Consider the following 15981-nt stretch of genomic DNA (forward strand, 5'->3'; position numbering starts at 1 on the left):
ATCGATGGAGACGAGAACTGAGATGCTTGGAAATTGCATGGGTTAAAAGCTTCCTAAATTTGTGGAGAAATTTTTATAAAATTAGTTTGTATGACTCGATTACAGTATTTGATAGTTTTATCTTGTATCGTGATAATCCATCTTCTAAAGGTGCCTAACATAATTCAGGAGGAGCTTAAGTATTGTAAGCACATGACTTATTTTATGTGATGTTACAGGTTAAAAGTAGAACCTTGGCAAGAGTGAAGAGGCCTCAGAAATAAAGAAAAAAAATCAACTTCTTGATTTTGAGATAGGGGAAATGCCTCATAGCAGACTTATGGTTTTAGTATAATAAGATAAAAATACATATTTGGAGTCATAGGATTATATAAATATTAGCTAGTAGATATTTAAAGTTTGGTGCTGTTCTCATCTTTGGAAATGAACCGTATTTAATCTTAAATCAAGCAAGTTTTAAACATTTTATCATGTGTCCCTCCACATGTACCTTCTGAAATCACCAACACAAGATCTTGGGTGGTGCTTTCTTTTTTTCTTTCTCGGGCCTCACCCGTGGCATATGGAGGTTTCCTGGCTAGGGGTCTAATCAGAGCTGTAGCTGCTGGCCTACGCCACGGCTATCGCAATGCAGGATCCGAGCCACATCTGCAGCCTACACCACAGCTCACAGCAATACCAGACCTTTAACCCACTGAGCGAGGCCAGGGATCAGACCCTCCTCCTCATGGTTGCTAGTATCGCTGAGCCATGATGGAAACTCTTTTTTCTTTTAATTATAAAAAAAAAATCATCGTATACTTGGAGGTGAAATCTCAGAATTATAAGAAAGGTGTGTGAAGTAAAAAGTAGCATTCTCCTTCCCACTCCTCACCACTTCTGCGGTCTTACTTCGCATATCTTCTTCCCCATGTGTTTTTAGTTGTCTTGATTGGTTCTCTTCTATAAACATGTGCTCACTCCTCCATCTCAATTTACATCTTTACCTGTTGACTCAAGTTGCTGCTTTGAAAGATTAGGAGTTTCTCAATTGTGTTACCTTATTTCTTCTCCTGTGACCTTAACAACTCTAGGTGTTACACTTGGAGCTGTATTTATTGCTTCATTACTTTTGAAGAGTAGCTCATGGCTGCTCAGTGTGAAGCTGGGTCCTTGAGGTCTCTGTCCTTCTTTCCTTCTCTGTGCCTGGTAACCCAGCTTCGCTCAGCTACTCTATGAGTTCTACAGTGTCAGCATTTATAATGTGTTAGTTCTGTTCTTTCATTTAAACTGTTTTTCATGTTTTTGTCTCTTGAATCTGAAAGCTGAAAACTAATAAATCGAGTTTACAGTATTTATATACATATTATTGACTGAGCTTATCATACTGCTTACTGAATGATCAGTTTCAGACAGGCTGTATTTTCAAGCCTTCTTCATAGCTGGGGTCATCATGGGGTTTCTTTTTATCGCCTTTCTGAGTTATTAGTTCTACTCTTAGGTTTTTTCATGTCCTCTTCTTTACTTTCCTTTTTCATTGTTAGCTGGTGTACATTTTCCAAAAGTTTTTTTCAGAAAATGCATAGGGGACTGATTTCATACTTGTCATAGTCCATATATGTCAGAAATTGTTTGTTTTGTTTTGTTAACTTCTATTTAGATAACTTTAAAATAGCTAATGCAGTAACTAAATATAAATTACTGTATATGACTTGCAATTTCTACCACAAAGGAGTGATTTTTTAACAAGTTAAATGTTTATTGGAGTTCCTGCTCTAGTATAGTGGGTTAAGGATCCAGTGTTGCTGCAGCTAAGGTGTAGGTCACAGCTGTGGCTCAGATTTGATCCCTGGCCCAGGAACTTCCATATGCTTCGAGTATGGCCAAAGGGAAAAAAAAAAAAATTTAAACATTTTTCATCTATACTTCTTGACACCTTTATTTGATAGGAGGAAAGATTAAAAACATGTGGGGAAGGGGAGTTTCCATCTTAGCTCAGTGGAAACCAATCCAGTTAGTAACCATGAGGATACAGGTTCAATCCCTGGCCTCGCTCAGTGGGTTAAGGATACAGTGTTGCCGTGAGCTGTGGTGTAGGTCACAGACACAGCCCAGATCCTGCCTTGCTGTGGCTGTGGCGTAGTCTGGCAGCTATAGCTCTGATTAGACCCCTAGCCTGGGAACTTCTATATGCCACAGGTTTGATCCAAAAAGCAATATATGTGTGTGTGTGTGTGTGTATGTATGTGTGTATATATATATATGGAAGGGTAGCTATCTGGAGATGTTTTCTAAATTCTGTAATTTTCTGAGGGTGTATCTAGCATAAAAATTTGATAAAGAAATTTTTAAAATTTTCTAATTTTTCCTACATTTTTATTGTTATTTAGACATTTTTTAAAATGTCTCTCCTATTAATTTCTACTGCCTTAAAAAGAAGCTGTTTTTTGACATGGTCAGTATGTTTTCTTTTTCAAAAACAAATGTCTATTTTAATTTGTAGACAATATCTTTGTCCTATCTGTATTTTTTGTATATTCATCCAGACACGTTTATGATTCTGCAAGGAAGTTCTGGGGTTGTTTTATTTGTTAAGAAATAGCTTTTTTGATCCCAATGAACATGTACAGACTTTGGTAGATTGTAATATCCTGTTTTAATGCTTATAGTTTTTTTTTTAACTTTGATATGAATGAACTAAAACTAACCATTGCATCAGAGAACTCATTTCAGTTAGAAAGAAACTGTGTTTGCTGGCTGTATTTGTGTAATTTGTAACATTATTATTTAAATCTTCGAGTTTTGCTTTCTGAAACTGGAGTAGCCACTTTGAAAATCTAAAAATGTCTAAATAACATTAGGAAAAAAATTCCTTGTACTCCTTGATGGAAAATTGGTCACTTTGGCTGGGTCACTAACACCTGGAGAGCACTAAGACCATTTACTGCACTGTAATGAAGTTGCAGCTCCTCGTGCTCTGAATGATACCTTATTGGCCTGAAAGAGTTAATAAGGCTCCCAGGGCACCTACATTGTTACTAGAAAATGCCTCCGCTGTTAGGGATAATAGCACTTGGTTATGAAATAACCAAGTTCAGAGCTTTTTAAGAAGGTTGAACAGCTAGGGCATATGTAATTTCTTTCTTGGTTAAATTAACTACCTTCTATAATATAGAGCTTCAGCTATTCACCAAACAGAAGTTTGAGCTTCTTCAGAACTGCCAATGATGCCTAAGCACCTTAGGTCAGCTGAAGTAATGTGGTGAGGGGGTAATTTAGGCCTAGAAGCTATATGTCAACTTGGAGAACAATATTTCTTTTGTTTGGTCTTTAAATAAGTAAAAACACTATTGTCTGTTGTCCTGTAATAACTGCTGCCCATGCAGTGACGTTAAAGTTTTTTTTTTGTGTTTGTTTTTATTTTGCTTTTTAGGGTCATACCCTTGGCATATGAGGTTCCCAGTTTAGGGGTCAAATTGGACTGAGCTGCTGGCCTACCCCACAGCCGTAGCAACGCTGGGGATCGGAGCTGTATCTTCGACCTATACCACAGCTCATGGCAACACTGGGTCCTTAACTCACTGAGTGAGGCCAGGGATCAAACCCACATCCTCATGGATCCTAGTCTGGTTTGTTACCACTGAGCCATGACGGAAATGCCAATGTTAAAGTTTTAAAAAATTAAAAATTTAAAAAAATTAAAGTTGAAATAATAATACTGATGTAGATACATTCTAGGATGAATAAATTACATGAATAATAGAAATTATTTCAAAAAGGCAGTTGGGACTTTTTCAAAGTCCTATGTTACACTTATCATGAAATTATCAGAATTTATATATATTTCACATTTGCAGAATTTTAGCTTACATTTAGAGAAATTTAAAAGTCAAATAAGGAGTTCTCGTCGTGGCACAGTGGTTAACAAATCTGACTAGGAACCATGAGGTTGCGGGTTCGATCCCTGCCCTTGCTCGGTGGGTTAACCATCCGGCGTTGCTGTGAGCTGCGGTGTAGGTTGCAGACTCGGCTCAGATCCTGAGTTGTTGTGGCTCTGGTGTAGGCTGGCAGCTGCAGCTCCGATTAGACCCCTAGCCTGGGAACCTCCATATGCTGCTGGAGCGGCCCTAGAAAAGGCAAAAAGACAAAAAAAAAAAAGGTCAAATAAAACTGCATAGTTTCTTTTTTTTTTTCTTTCAATTCAGGAATAAACACCTGGAAATCAAATCTGTTAAACACTTCTAGTGTCCTTGCAATTATTGTTTTAAAAATAAGCCAGATTAATATGGTATTTGATTTCCTTACTTCCTAAATTACAAGTTAATAGTAAGTTGGTAGTGTCATTTAAGAAAAAAAAATAGGGCATAGCATAGTAATCTAGTTCATGTAAGATGTGCTAGTGTTACCTTTTTTCTTTTTTTTTTCCCCCTGGTTAGGAAACAGGCACAGGGCGGTGGTAGGGTGGTAAATGACTGCTCCAGAGGCACACACATGGGTGCCATTGGAATCCACTTGGGCTCCGGAGCCCATGCTCTTCACCATTACCTCCCACCATCCCTCTGAAAAGTGTATGTGGCTTTGGAAGGTTTTCTGGGAGTGCTGAGCACCTGCTCTTAAATAATTTCAGCATCGGTGGGATAATTATGATTAGAGGTCCCAGTAAAAAGATGGCTCTTTTGATCTTCATTCCTTTGATTTCATTAATAGGTATAGCTTAATAGGTGTGGGTGTGTAGGGATGGGTTGTGGGAAGAGGCAGTTGAGGGATAGGGACAAATTGAGTAAAAGGTACAAATTAAATTACCGGGACTCTTTTTGTCTCTTTTGAACCTTAACCTCTTCCAGTGTTTGTTTTTTGTTTTTTTGTTGTTTTTTTTTTGTTGTTTTTCAGGTTTCAATCTTATTCCTGTGATGTGCAGAATAGGAGAGGCCTAAACTATAAAATTCTCTTTTTGGTGTATTAGTTATCTGACCTTGGAAGAATCGTATAACCTCTTTTTTTTTTTTTTTCTTAAACATAACCTCTTGAAGCTTTAGTTTCTTCATCTCTAAATTTTTGGAGTTCATCTTCTAATCAGTAAATGATCCCTAGAGTTTTTTTCTAGATTTTGGTTGTTTTAATCCATTATTTTTAGCCTGTCTTCTTCCAAAGTAGAAAGACCTAAATTATTTTCAAACTTAGCGCTGAATGAAACACTGTTTGTTTATTGTTTTTTGGCAAGTTCCTGGGCCAGGGATCAAATTTGAGCTACAGCTACGACCCACTCCACAGCTGCAGCAACGCTGGATTCTTAACCCACTGTGCTGGGCTGGGGATCAAGCCTGCGCCTCCACAGAGACAAGATGAATCATTAACCTACTCTGCCGCAGTGGGAACTCCAGTTTAAATTAAAGAATCATGAGGCGGATTCTTGGGAACATTGGTGCATTTTTAGGTACTTTAGGGAAGCTGTTAAGTGATATGGCTGAAACTTGAGTGAAAGTCTTTCTGACCCAAAGTCTAAGCTTTTAGCCACTTGGTTATGTGCTTCCACATTAAATTAGATTAGAAAACCATTTGGGTTTCTATGTCCCAGGCGCTCAGATGGTTTTCTTTTTATCAGTCATATAAAATTTCTCGTGAAGTGGTAATGAATGTTTATATTTGGGAAAGACATCTAAGTTGTCTTTTGAAAGAGATTTTTCTGATACCAGTACAAAAGGGCTTCCATGTAGAATTTCTTTGTTTGGATTTAACTTATTTTGAAGTGAGTTAATTTCCATTTTTGGGAATGTTAACATGTTTTTACTACAAGTGTTAATAAAAGTAGAGTTTGTGGAAAAGGAGAGTGGAGAAGGAAAGGACATCTAAAATGAAAGATACCATTCCTTAATCTGTGAGCTCTTAAGCATAGATAATGCAGAATGGTGTGGAAAACATGACACCCTTTTAGGGATCCTGATTAAGCATAACTACTAAAATAATTCTCATAGCTGGAACTTCTATTTGTGATGCAGAAAATATAGTGTGTATTATGGAATGGAACTGTAATTTCTCATGAATGTTTATAAAATGTCATTAAAAACATGTGTTCTTACTTCCCACAGACTGTTTAGAGGTGGGCTGTGCACATGTTTAGCGCTGTAAGAGCAGCATCCATAGGAATGAGAGCTTTGTGTGTTTATGTTACTTCCTTTGGTAGCATTCCAAAGTATTGGAAACTTCCTTTTTTTTTCTTTTTTCCTTTTTTTTTTTTTAACTCTCTTCAGACAGAACTTCAAACATGAGCACATTTTCTAGTATCTTTTTTTTTTTCTTGTAAATAATATGGGCAAGGAAATATAGCATTATATTTGTGTTACTGGTTTTTATCTAAAAATAAAAACAAAAAAATCCATAGCTGGTTATATGCTTTCCTCACTTCATGTTGTGGTTTGGTGAAAATAATGCCAATGAAAAGAGCATCTTAATTTTTTTTCTTCTGGGTCTTTTTCGTGGATCATGTAGGTGGTTCTCTGTATGGGGATGTGGATGGAAAGTTAGAGATGTGAATGTGTATACAATCAGATGAGTCTCCTCGGGGTGATTCTGATGGGTTTGTCCAGGTTGAGGACTCTGTAAGCTCTGTTTCTTTGCTAGTTGGATCATCTAGTAGCTTTTAAAAGCCAACAGTCAGTGTGTTGTTGTTACCTAGTATGTAATACATTGTTTTTCCTCAGACTGTTGTGAAGATTTTCTCCTTATTTTTGAATATCAGTGATGATTCTGTAATCCACTAAGGTGTTCTTTCCTTTATATTTATTTACCCTCCTTAGGATATTGTGAACTTCGTGGATATGTTTATCCTATTTAGGAAACTAGTTGCCATTTTCACATTTTTTCATCCCATAATCTTTTGCCTTCATCCTGAGACTCATAATAAACATTTTACACCACTTTAAAGATTATTATTATTATATAAATTTCAGGTGTACAGCAGTATAATTTAGCATCTGTATACACTACAGATACTCACAGAGAGATGACCACCACAAGTCTAGTTACCATCCATCACCATACAGTTGACCCCCTTCACTCATTTTACCTAAACCTCAACCTCCTTCTCCTCTGGAAACTGCTGGTCTGTATTCTAGGTCTGAATTTGTTTTTATTTTGTTTGTTCATTTGTTTTGGCTTTTTAGATTTTATGAGTGAAGTTATATACTATTTGTCTTTTTTTCTATCTGACTTATTTTGCTTTGAGGTCACATGGCAGGATTTCATTCTTTTTTATGGCTGAGTAGTATTCCATTGTGTTTAAACACCATGTCTTCTTTATCCATTCATCTATTGATGGACACTTAGTTTGTTTCCATATCTTGGCTATTGTAAATAATGCTGCAGTGAAGATTGGCATGTATATATCTCTTCAAATTAGTGCTTTCATATTCACTATCGTATGGTAATTCTGGTTTTATTAATTTTGTTCTTGAATCTCCATACTGATTTCCATAGTGCCTGTACCAATTTATAGCCCTCCCAACAGTGTTCAAGGGCTCCCTTTTCTCAGCATTTGTTATTTCTTGTCTTTTTGAGAACAGCTATTGTAGGTGTGAGGTGATGGCTCATTGTGGTTTTGGTGTGCATTTCCCTGATAATTAGTGATTCTGAACATCTTTTCATGTGCCTGTTGACCATCTGTGTGTCTTCTATGTCCATTTAGATCCTTTGCCTATTTTGTGGGGGGAGAGGAGAGAGTTTTGAGTTGTCTTAATTCTTGATTTATTTTGGATATTAGCACACTATTGGGTATATCATCTGCAAATATCTACCCATTCAGTAGGTTGCCTTTTCATTTTGATAATGGTTCCTTTGCCACGCAAAAGCTTTTTAGTTTCATGTAGTCCCATTTATTTATTTTTGCTTTTGTTTCCTTTGCTTTTGGAGTCAGATCCACAAAAAGGCTGATGTCAGTGAGGTTATAGCCTGTTTTCCTCCAGGAAATTTATGGTTTCAGATCTTATGTTCAAGTCTCTAATCCATTTTGAGTTAATTTTTGTGTACAATGTATTTAGACCACTTTAAATGTCTCGCTGATCATTGAAACTCTCTTCACATCTTTTCAGTCTTTAGACTCAGTAATTTCTGTTGATGTCTTCTACTTCCCTGATTTTTCTTCTGTCATATCCAGGTTCTGCTATTAAATTCATATGATTTTTCATTTCAGATTCTCCCTCATTTTTGTATAGTTTCATAGTTTTTATTCCTCAACTGAGATTTCCACATGTTCTTGCATTGTGACCATATTTTCCTGAAAGTCCTTGAATATATTCATAATAACCACTTTAAAGTCATTGTTCATATGGGTCATCTCAGGATTGATTTCTGTTGACTGCTTTATTTTTTGATGAGGAGTCTCAAAAATGACATATATTTTTGTTATGTATTGAATCACCAGGGTGCTTATTTGTTCTTCAGTATTTGGGGTTTTCTTTTTTATATACAATTTATCTTGCTGTAGATTAACCTGAGGAAGTGTGTAGAAACATGAATTCTGTTTCTTTAAAGAATTAAAGAATTCTTTAATTTCTAATTAAATTAGAAATTTAATTTCTAATTTCTTTAAAGCTGAATGCTTTAGAAGGTTGAGCATTGTTTTTAATTGCTGATAGTTTGGTTAATATACTTGAACTGAGTGAAAGGCTTATTTCAGAAATGAAAGTAATCCCTCTCTGTTTCAAATGTTAAAAAAAATTGGTTATTTGAATTTAACTTAAACATACTAGAAATGAAAAGATTATAAAAACTAAATTGTAATAGGAGTTCCCATTGCAGCTTAGTGGATTATGAACCTGAGGAGTATCCATGAGGATGTGGGTTGATCCCTGGCCTCACACAGTGGGTTAATAATCTTGCACGGCCACAAGCTGTGGCATAGGTTGCCACTGTGGCTCAGATCTGGTGTTGCTGTGTCTGTAGCTCCAGTTCAACCCCTAGCCTGGGGATGTCCATATGCAGCAGATGTGACCCTGAAAAGGAAAAAAAAAAACTAAATTGTAATAATGTTAGAAATAAACATATGTTACATGCTTGTTTATATTGTTTATATATATCCCTAGCTACATTGATTTTTTTTGGTAGATTTATACACATTAAAATAAAATAACAGTAGTAGTGAAAATATTTAGTAATTTTAAAAATCACTATTTCATATTTGTTTTTGAGAGAAATTCATAAAAGGTTGTAGGCTTGCCTCTGAGTATCTTTGGCTACATCAAGGTTTTAGAGGATCGAAGAGATGATAATGTTTGTAAAGAATTATTCCTTCTTTTTTTTTTTTTTTTTGCCATTTCTTGGGCCACTCCTGCGGCATATGGAGGTTCCCAGGCTAGGGGTCTAATCGGAGCTGTAGCTGCCAGCCAGAGCCACAGCAATGCGGGATCCGAGCCGCGTCTGCGACCTACACCACAGCTCACGGCAACGCCGGATCGTTAACCCACTGAGCAAGGGCAGGGACCGAACCCGCAACCTCATAGTTCCCAGTCGGATTTGTTAACCACTGCGCCACGACGGGAACTCCTATTCCTTCTTTTTTAATATATTTTTCATGTATTATTTAATCCTTACAACAACCTTGATAGCTTTTCTCCATTTTGATTTTGAAGAGACAAAGTGATATATTTTCCCAAGATGATGCAATCTCTTGAGTGCTAGAACTGAAATCTGAACTTAGTGCTGATTCAAAACAGGATGTTTTTTCTAGTTTACCTTATTTCTTCTTAAAAACTTTCTGAATGTTCTTAACTGTCATTATTTGCTGAATATTTTTAGTTGAAGTTTTTTCTCTTGGGCCAGAATGTTATTTATTAAGTAAGAATGTTTTTCTTTTTTGTTTTTAATAGCCAATTAATTATATTACAAAATTGGGGGTCTAGGTGTGGCTCTTGAGTTATTTTAAATATTTTAAAATATTTGATACTATTTTAAATATTAATAATATCAATAAGCTTTTGAAGATATTTAACACAGAATGTGTTAGATTTTCTCATGCTTAAATTTTTTTGTTTTTTAGTAAATAATCACTTTTAAAATCCATTGGTGTTTTGTTATGTCTCTAGATTAAAAATATCTCATGTTTTAAATATTTCTCCCTTTATCTCAGTTCATGGGCTGTAGGTATAGAAGGAACCTTATAAGCTCAATTTTTTTACCTCATTTACATCATTACTATTTGCTTATTTGGCAAAAAAAAAAAGAGTATTAAAGTATGTTTAAGTGAAATCTGGGTGAAATGGAAGTCTTGACAAACACCTGTGATTAGAAACTACTCCTGGGGGTAGGGGAGTATATTTTTTTATAATAAAGATTAGAAAGAAATTCAATTATTGGAGCTCCTATTGTGGCTCAGTGGGCTAAGGACCTGACGTTATCCCTGTGAGGATGCGGGTTTGATCCCTGGTCTTGCTCAGTGGGTTAAGGATCCAGCATTGCTACAAGCTGCAGTGTAGGTCTCAAATGAGGCTCAGATCTGGTGTTGCTGTGACTTGGCATGGGCCAACAGCTGCAGCTCTGATTTTGACCCCTGGCCTGCCACAAGTGTGGCCATAAAAAGAAAAAAAAAAAAACAAAAAAAACAATAGAGTGATAAATATTTAGGTGACTGCATTTAGTTGTGTTATAATTTAAATTATTATTTAATGTTACAGACTAGTCCTTTTTGGCTCTTTGATAAAACTTTGCATTTTGTGTAGGACCGATCTTTACTAGTTTTTGTTGTTTTTCATTTTTTCATTCATTGGTAGTTCTCATCTCAGTTCTCTTTTCTAAAAATATCCCACATTGAGCATTTGTCACCGCCTCCACACAACGACAATTATTAAAGCCCTCATCACATTTCACCTAAGCCACCACTCAGTAGCCTCGTATAGGATTTCCTGATAACACTTCTTCCTGTACACAGTCTTTTCCCTACACAGCAAATAGAATTCTTCCTAAAACATGTGCTTCTCAGCCCAGAATCTTATAGTAACTTCTCCTTGCAAAGTAAAGGGCAAAGTCCATATGTGGCCTTGGAGTCCTATGTGGCTGCTTCTCTGCTCTCACCTCTTAGTGCTCTTCATCTGCTCCAAACATAGGGCTTTCTTACTGTCTTCCTCCAGCGTTTTATGCACACTTGTACCTCAGAACCTTGGCGCTTCGCCTCCCTCCCGGGACACCTCTTCTGCCGCTCTGAGTTGCTCCTCCTGTTCATCTAAGAATTTATTGAAGTGCTTTTTATCAGATGCTGCCCCCGACCTCTCACATCTAAAATCCTCTTCCTCCCTCATTTTCCAGAGCAGTCTACATGTGTAGAGCTTTGTACATCTTGTTCTCATGTTTGACTGTTTTCTTACCCACACCTACTTTGACAGCATGTATTTTTAGCCATCTCGTTTAGTGGCTTCTTTTAGAACATTGAAATCAATTTTATAGAAATAAAATTTCTTTTTGCTCTGATAAGTCATTGCCTCATATACTGTTTCATAAATATCATAATTATAACAAGAGATATGATTGGCGTGAATATTCTGGGAGTAAACACCCTTGATGCTTGCTAAAGCTACAGCTTAACTGATGGGAGCAACATGTAGGCTTCATTCTAGAGCTGCCTCCCGGGCTCAGCATAAAGACCATTGCGAACACTAGTCTGAGTATTTTACAGAAGTAGAGCTGATCAAGTGGATCTTGATTAGAAGGGGTTGATTTGTAGTTAAAAGCAAAAAACTGAAATAAACTTATCTTGGTTATATGAAAGAGCTCTTCTAGATTATTCTAACTTTATTGTAGGATAGTTCATCTTGAAAATAAATTATATAATTGTCTATAATAGAAACTTTCATATGAAATTAATTCCAAGAGTGGAAATAAATGACTACTGGAGAGTTGCTGCTTTTCTTAAAATAAAACATGTTGTAGAAAATACATCTAATGAAAAAATTCTGGAAAGAGCTAATAGTGATGCTTTTGCAACATTGTGAATGTACTTAATGCCACCGAACCAAATACATAAAAATGGGAAATTTCATATATATTCTCCCACAATAAAACCAGTATAAAAGCACATTACACATAAAGAACAGTATAAGCAAACCCGTGATAGTTTACTAATGTGCAGTATAGAAGACAAAAGCAGAACTTAGGGAATGAAAGGACTTGTATTTGTATAATACTATAATCCTCTTCCTCCCTCATTTTCCAGAGCAGAATCTTTTACATTTTCTTAGCTGTCGTTTTCTTACGTTTAACATGAACTTATGCTTATTCTTCTCAATTCTCAGTTTTATGAGGAACAAATGAGGTTATTTATATAAAAATCTTTTATGAACTGTAAGTCAGTTTATACATCTTAGGTGGAAATTTTCTTATTTTTAAGAGTAATTTGTTGAACTGTCTATTGATATTGCATATAAAATTTTGGCTTGAGGCATTTGCTTTTGAGGTTTTAAAAATGTTTAAGGGAGTTACCCTGGTGTCTCAGGGTTAAGGATTCGGCATGGGAATTTCTGTATGCCTCCAGTAAGGCCAAAAAGAAGGGAAAAAATATTTATATTGCTTATTTAAATTTTGTGTGTGTGTGTGAAAATGCAGCTATTTTTTTCCAAGATATAATTAATTGAGAAAAGTATAGCTTATATTGGGAGTTACACTTCTTACTGGCGTTATTAAATGTTCAGGTTTTTTGTTATTAGTGTCTTTTTCTTAACAGATCTTTTTCACACCTTCTGAAGGGAAAGCCCTGCAAGCTGAGAAGGATATTGGATAAGTTAGCTTTTCCTTTCTTACTGAAGTTAGTGTGTTTAAAAAAAGCTCTTATCAGAAAAAAGGTTTATGCCGTGGCACAGGAAGTGGTAGATTGGGCAAGGTACAGTGATGTCCTAAGTCAGATTTAAGTAATAGAAAATTATTTATTTTGGATATTGGTTAAAATACTTTTCTGGTTATTCACCTTCAGTGGACTAAAAGGTATTTTTTTCCTCTGAATAAGAAAGGAAAATAGAAATAAGATGTAGGAAAAAAAAGATCATTAGGTCACTTTGGAAAAAACTCTTTAATAAGATAAAAAATAATCAGAATTTAATTAAATGAAATATTACTAAGTCTCCTATTTTGAGCATAACAAAGAACTCTGAGACCTAGTATACAGTGTATAATACTAAAAATATGTGATTTTAGTCTTTAGAATTTACTGTTTTAAACATCACCCATCACTTAATAAATATGTACTGATTAGCAGAGCTAGTGTAAGCTGTATTGTTTCAAGTGATTTTTCCCTGAGTTAGTTGTAACATTTCTGCTGTTTGCTGCAGAATTACTTTAGATAGATGTGTGGCCCACTGACACATCTTAAATTTTTAAATTTTAGTGCCTTTAGACAACATACTCAAGCTTCTCTTTGCCCTGGTCCCCGCCATTCCTATGGTCTCTGCCTTACCACACTTATTTCACTTACATGGAACATTTGGCCTTTAGAGACACATGTCACTCTTGCTAAATCTTTACGCAGTAGGCCCAAGGGAAGTTTAAAAAGGAAAGGGATAATTTCTGTTTAACCCATACTTGCACCTTTTCCTGTCATGCCTAGTGAGTGGGGATTCCCACAGGGTATGGCTGAGCAACTCCGAAACCAAGTGATCTGTAAATTATCCCTATGAAAGGTGTCATCTCCTGTTTTTAGTTATACCTTTCTGATTTTTTTCAAGTGCTACTAAGTCTGTTTGTCATTTGCCATAACATATTATGAATAAAGGACTGTGCTAAATTTCTCTTAAGCCCCAGGCTGATAGAGAGTAAAGACTTCTAGTTTTATCTAGTTATTTTTCATACTCTTTAAATTGATATTTTTGAAAATGATAAATTCCTTGGGACTCTCTTTTGGGGGAGGAGTCTTTTACTAATACAGCAATGTTTCCAATCATTTTGAAATGAATGTTCTCTAAGTGTAATGGTTAAGCTGTTTATGTGATAATAGAACTTAAAAATTAATCCTGCAAATAGTTACTAATGCGAAATGAAAAGTTCTGAACCATCCAGATGTCACTCTATTTAAAATTGCCCTGACCACATTCTCTGTCTTCCTTATTCTCATTAAATTTTCGTCATCAGGCTTCTCACCACTTAAATTGTGTATCTGTTTCTTTGTTGTCCTTCTCTTTCTACTATGTAAGCATGTGAGCCGGGATTTATTTCTGATTAGATTACCATTGTTTCCCTGCTGGGAGCAGTGTCTGACACATAATGAGAAACTTACTAAATATGTGGTGTAGGAATGCATGACACCCGTCTCATTCAGCTTTAGTATGTTCTCTTCTGAGTGCTGTCCCCTCCGTCCTCCCTTCAGTGTTGCTTTAGCCTAGTGCACATAAAACACCAACCCTGATGTTGTAACTCTCCCTCCTCTGAGCCCTACATTGTCTTCAGAACGCATCAGTCCGTAAGCAGCTCTCCCTTATCATCTCATTTGAATGCAAATTGCTGCCTGTTTTTTAAAAATTAAACCTGTGAGCTCCTTGAGGAAAAGAACTTTGTTGTCTTCATCTATTCTTTATACCTGACACAGTGTCTGAAGTTGCTCAAGAAATGTTTCTAGAGTGAAGGATGAAACAGTCATAGGAAAACATGGCGATCCAGAGGTGACAGGATACACGCTGATGATGACGCTGCTGGACTGACTCCCTCCGCCCTGTACACTCCCAGCAGTAGGAGTGGATTTTGATGTTTAACAAAGTCTTTCTGTTTCTTCACTTACAGATATCGATGATGTTAGGAAGTACAAACCCGGTTACTTGGAAGCAACGCTTAATTGGTTTAGATTTTACAAGATACCGGAGGGAAAACCGGAAAACCAGTTTGCTTTTAATGGAGAATTCAAAAACAAGGTAAAGATGATCATCTTTATTTTAAAATACACCGTGATACCTGTATAAAACTTCTTTCACTTTGGGGGTTTTCTTATGTGAATATTTGAATATAGCATGGTAACAGAAGTGCTTTTTACTGACTTTCGTATTTAAGGACATTATTTCATCTTTTTTTTTTTTTTTGTCTTTTTAGGGCCGCGCCATGGCACCTTGAAGTTCCCAGACTAAGGGGCGAATCAGAACAGTAGCCACCAGCTTACGCCACAGCCACAGCAATGCCAGATCTGAGCCACATCTGTGACCTACACCACAGCTCATGGCAACACTGGATCCTTAACCCACAGATCAAGGTCAGGGATCAAACCCCCATCCTTATGGATACTAATTGGGTTCTTAAGCCACAATGGGAACTCCTATCATTTTTATTTTTTTTAAAAAGTTTTAGATCTCTCTAAGTGAATTCATAAAGCTGATAAATACCTGTATCTGTCTCCTTCATCCATTGGTATTTCCATCTAAGAAAATGAAAGATTTCCATGAGTGGGCTGACTCTAAATTGCATCTGAAAAAAACCTTCCCATTTACTATTTTGGAGAGGGGAATTACCATTAATGCAAATCTAAAGGGGTTTCCCTCCTAAGTGTTCATTCTACCTTGACTGAATTAAGCTGCCTAACCATTAAGAAAGCACTTGAATTATCTTAACATAGGATTTTTCTATCCGAAAACCACAGAGTTATCAGAATGTGGCTCTAAATGAAAAAACAGACCAAAGAATTAAAGTCTAAAACATAGAGTATTTCTTTTAAACTTAGCAGCTATATAAATTTCACATTATAAAAACCTTTAAGTGGGTACTAATAAAGTATGTCTTGAAAGTCCTGAAAGTAAACTATGGTAATGAAAAATTAAAAATTACAGTGTTTTCTTATACAAGAGTTTATTGCTAAACTTGGTATTTTTTTTTAAGTACATTAGAAGAACCCTTCAGATCTTAAGGGCTTTGTTTAGCATTTATTAAGTATAAATATAAAACTTATTTTAGAGTGTATTCTCCTCTCACTTAAGGAAAATATTAGAGTTTCCTTGTTGCCTAGCAGGTTAAGGATCTAGCATTGTCACTGCTATGGTACAGGTTTGATCCCTG

General features: G+C 35.9%; 1 protein-coding gene across 2 annotated transcripts in view; it reads left to right on the plus strand.

The window, feature by feature from the left end:
* PPA2 (inorganic pyrophosphatase 2) overlaps nucleotides 1–15981 on the plus strand; it is an 84635-nt gene that overhangs the window by 46895 nt on the left and 21759 nt on the right. For both annotated transcript variants that reach the window (XM_047798636.1, XM_047798637.1), the window contains one exon: nucleotides 14725–14852. In XM_047798636.1, coding sequence (XP_047654592.1) covers nucleotides 14725–14852 — 128 coding nt within the window. The remainder of the gene's footprint in view (nucleotides 1–14724; nucleotides 14853–15981) is intronic.

This window comes from Phacochoerus africanus, chromosome 10, assembly GCF_016906955.1.
Source record: "Phacochoerus africanus isolate WHEZ1 chromosome 10, ROS_Pafr_v1, whole genome shotgun sequence".
NCBI lineage: Eukaryota > Metazoa > Chordata > Mammalia > Artiodactyla > Suidae > Phacochoerus > Phacochoerus africanus.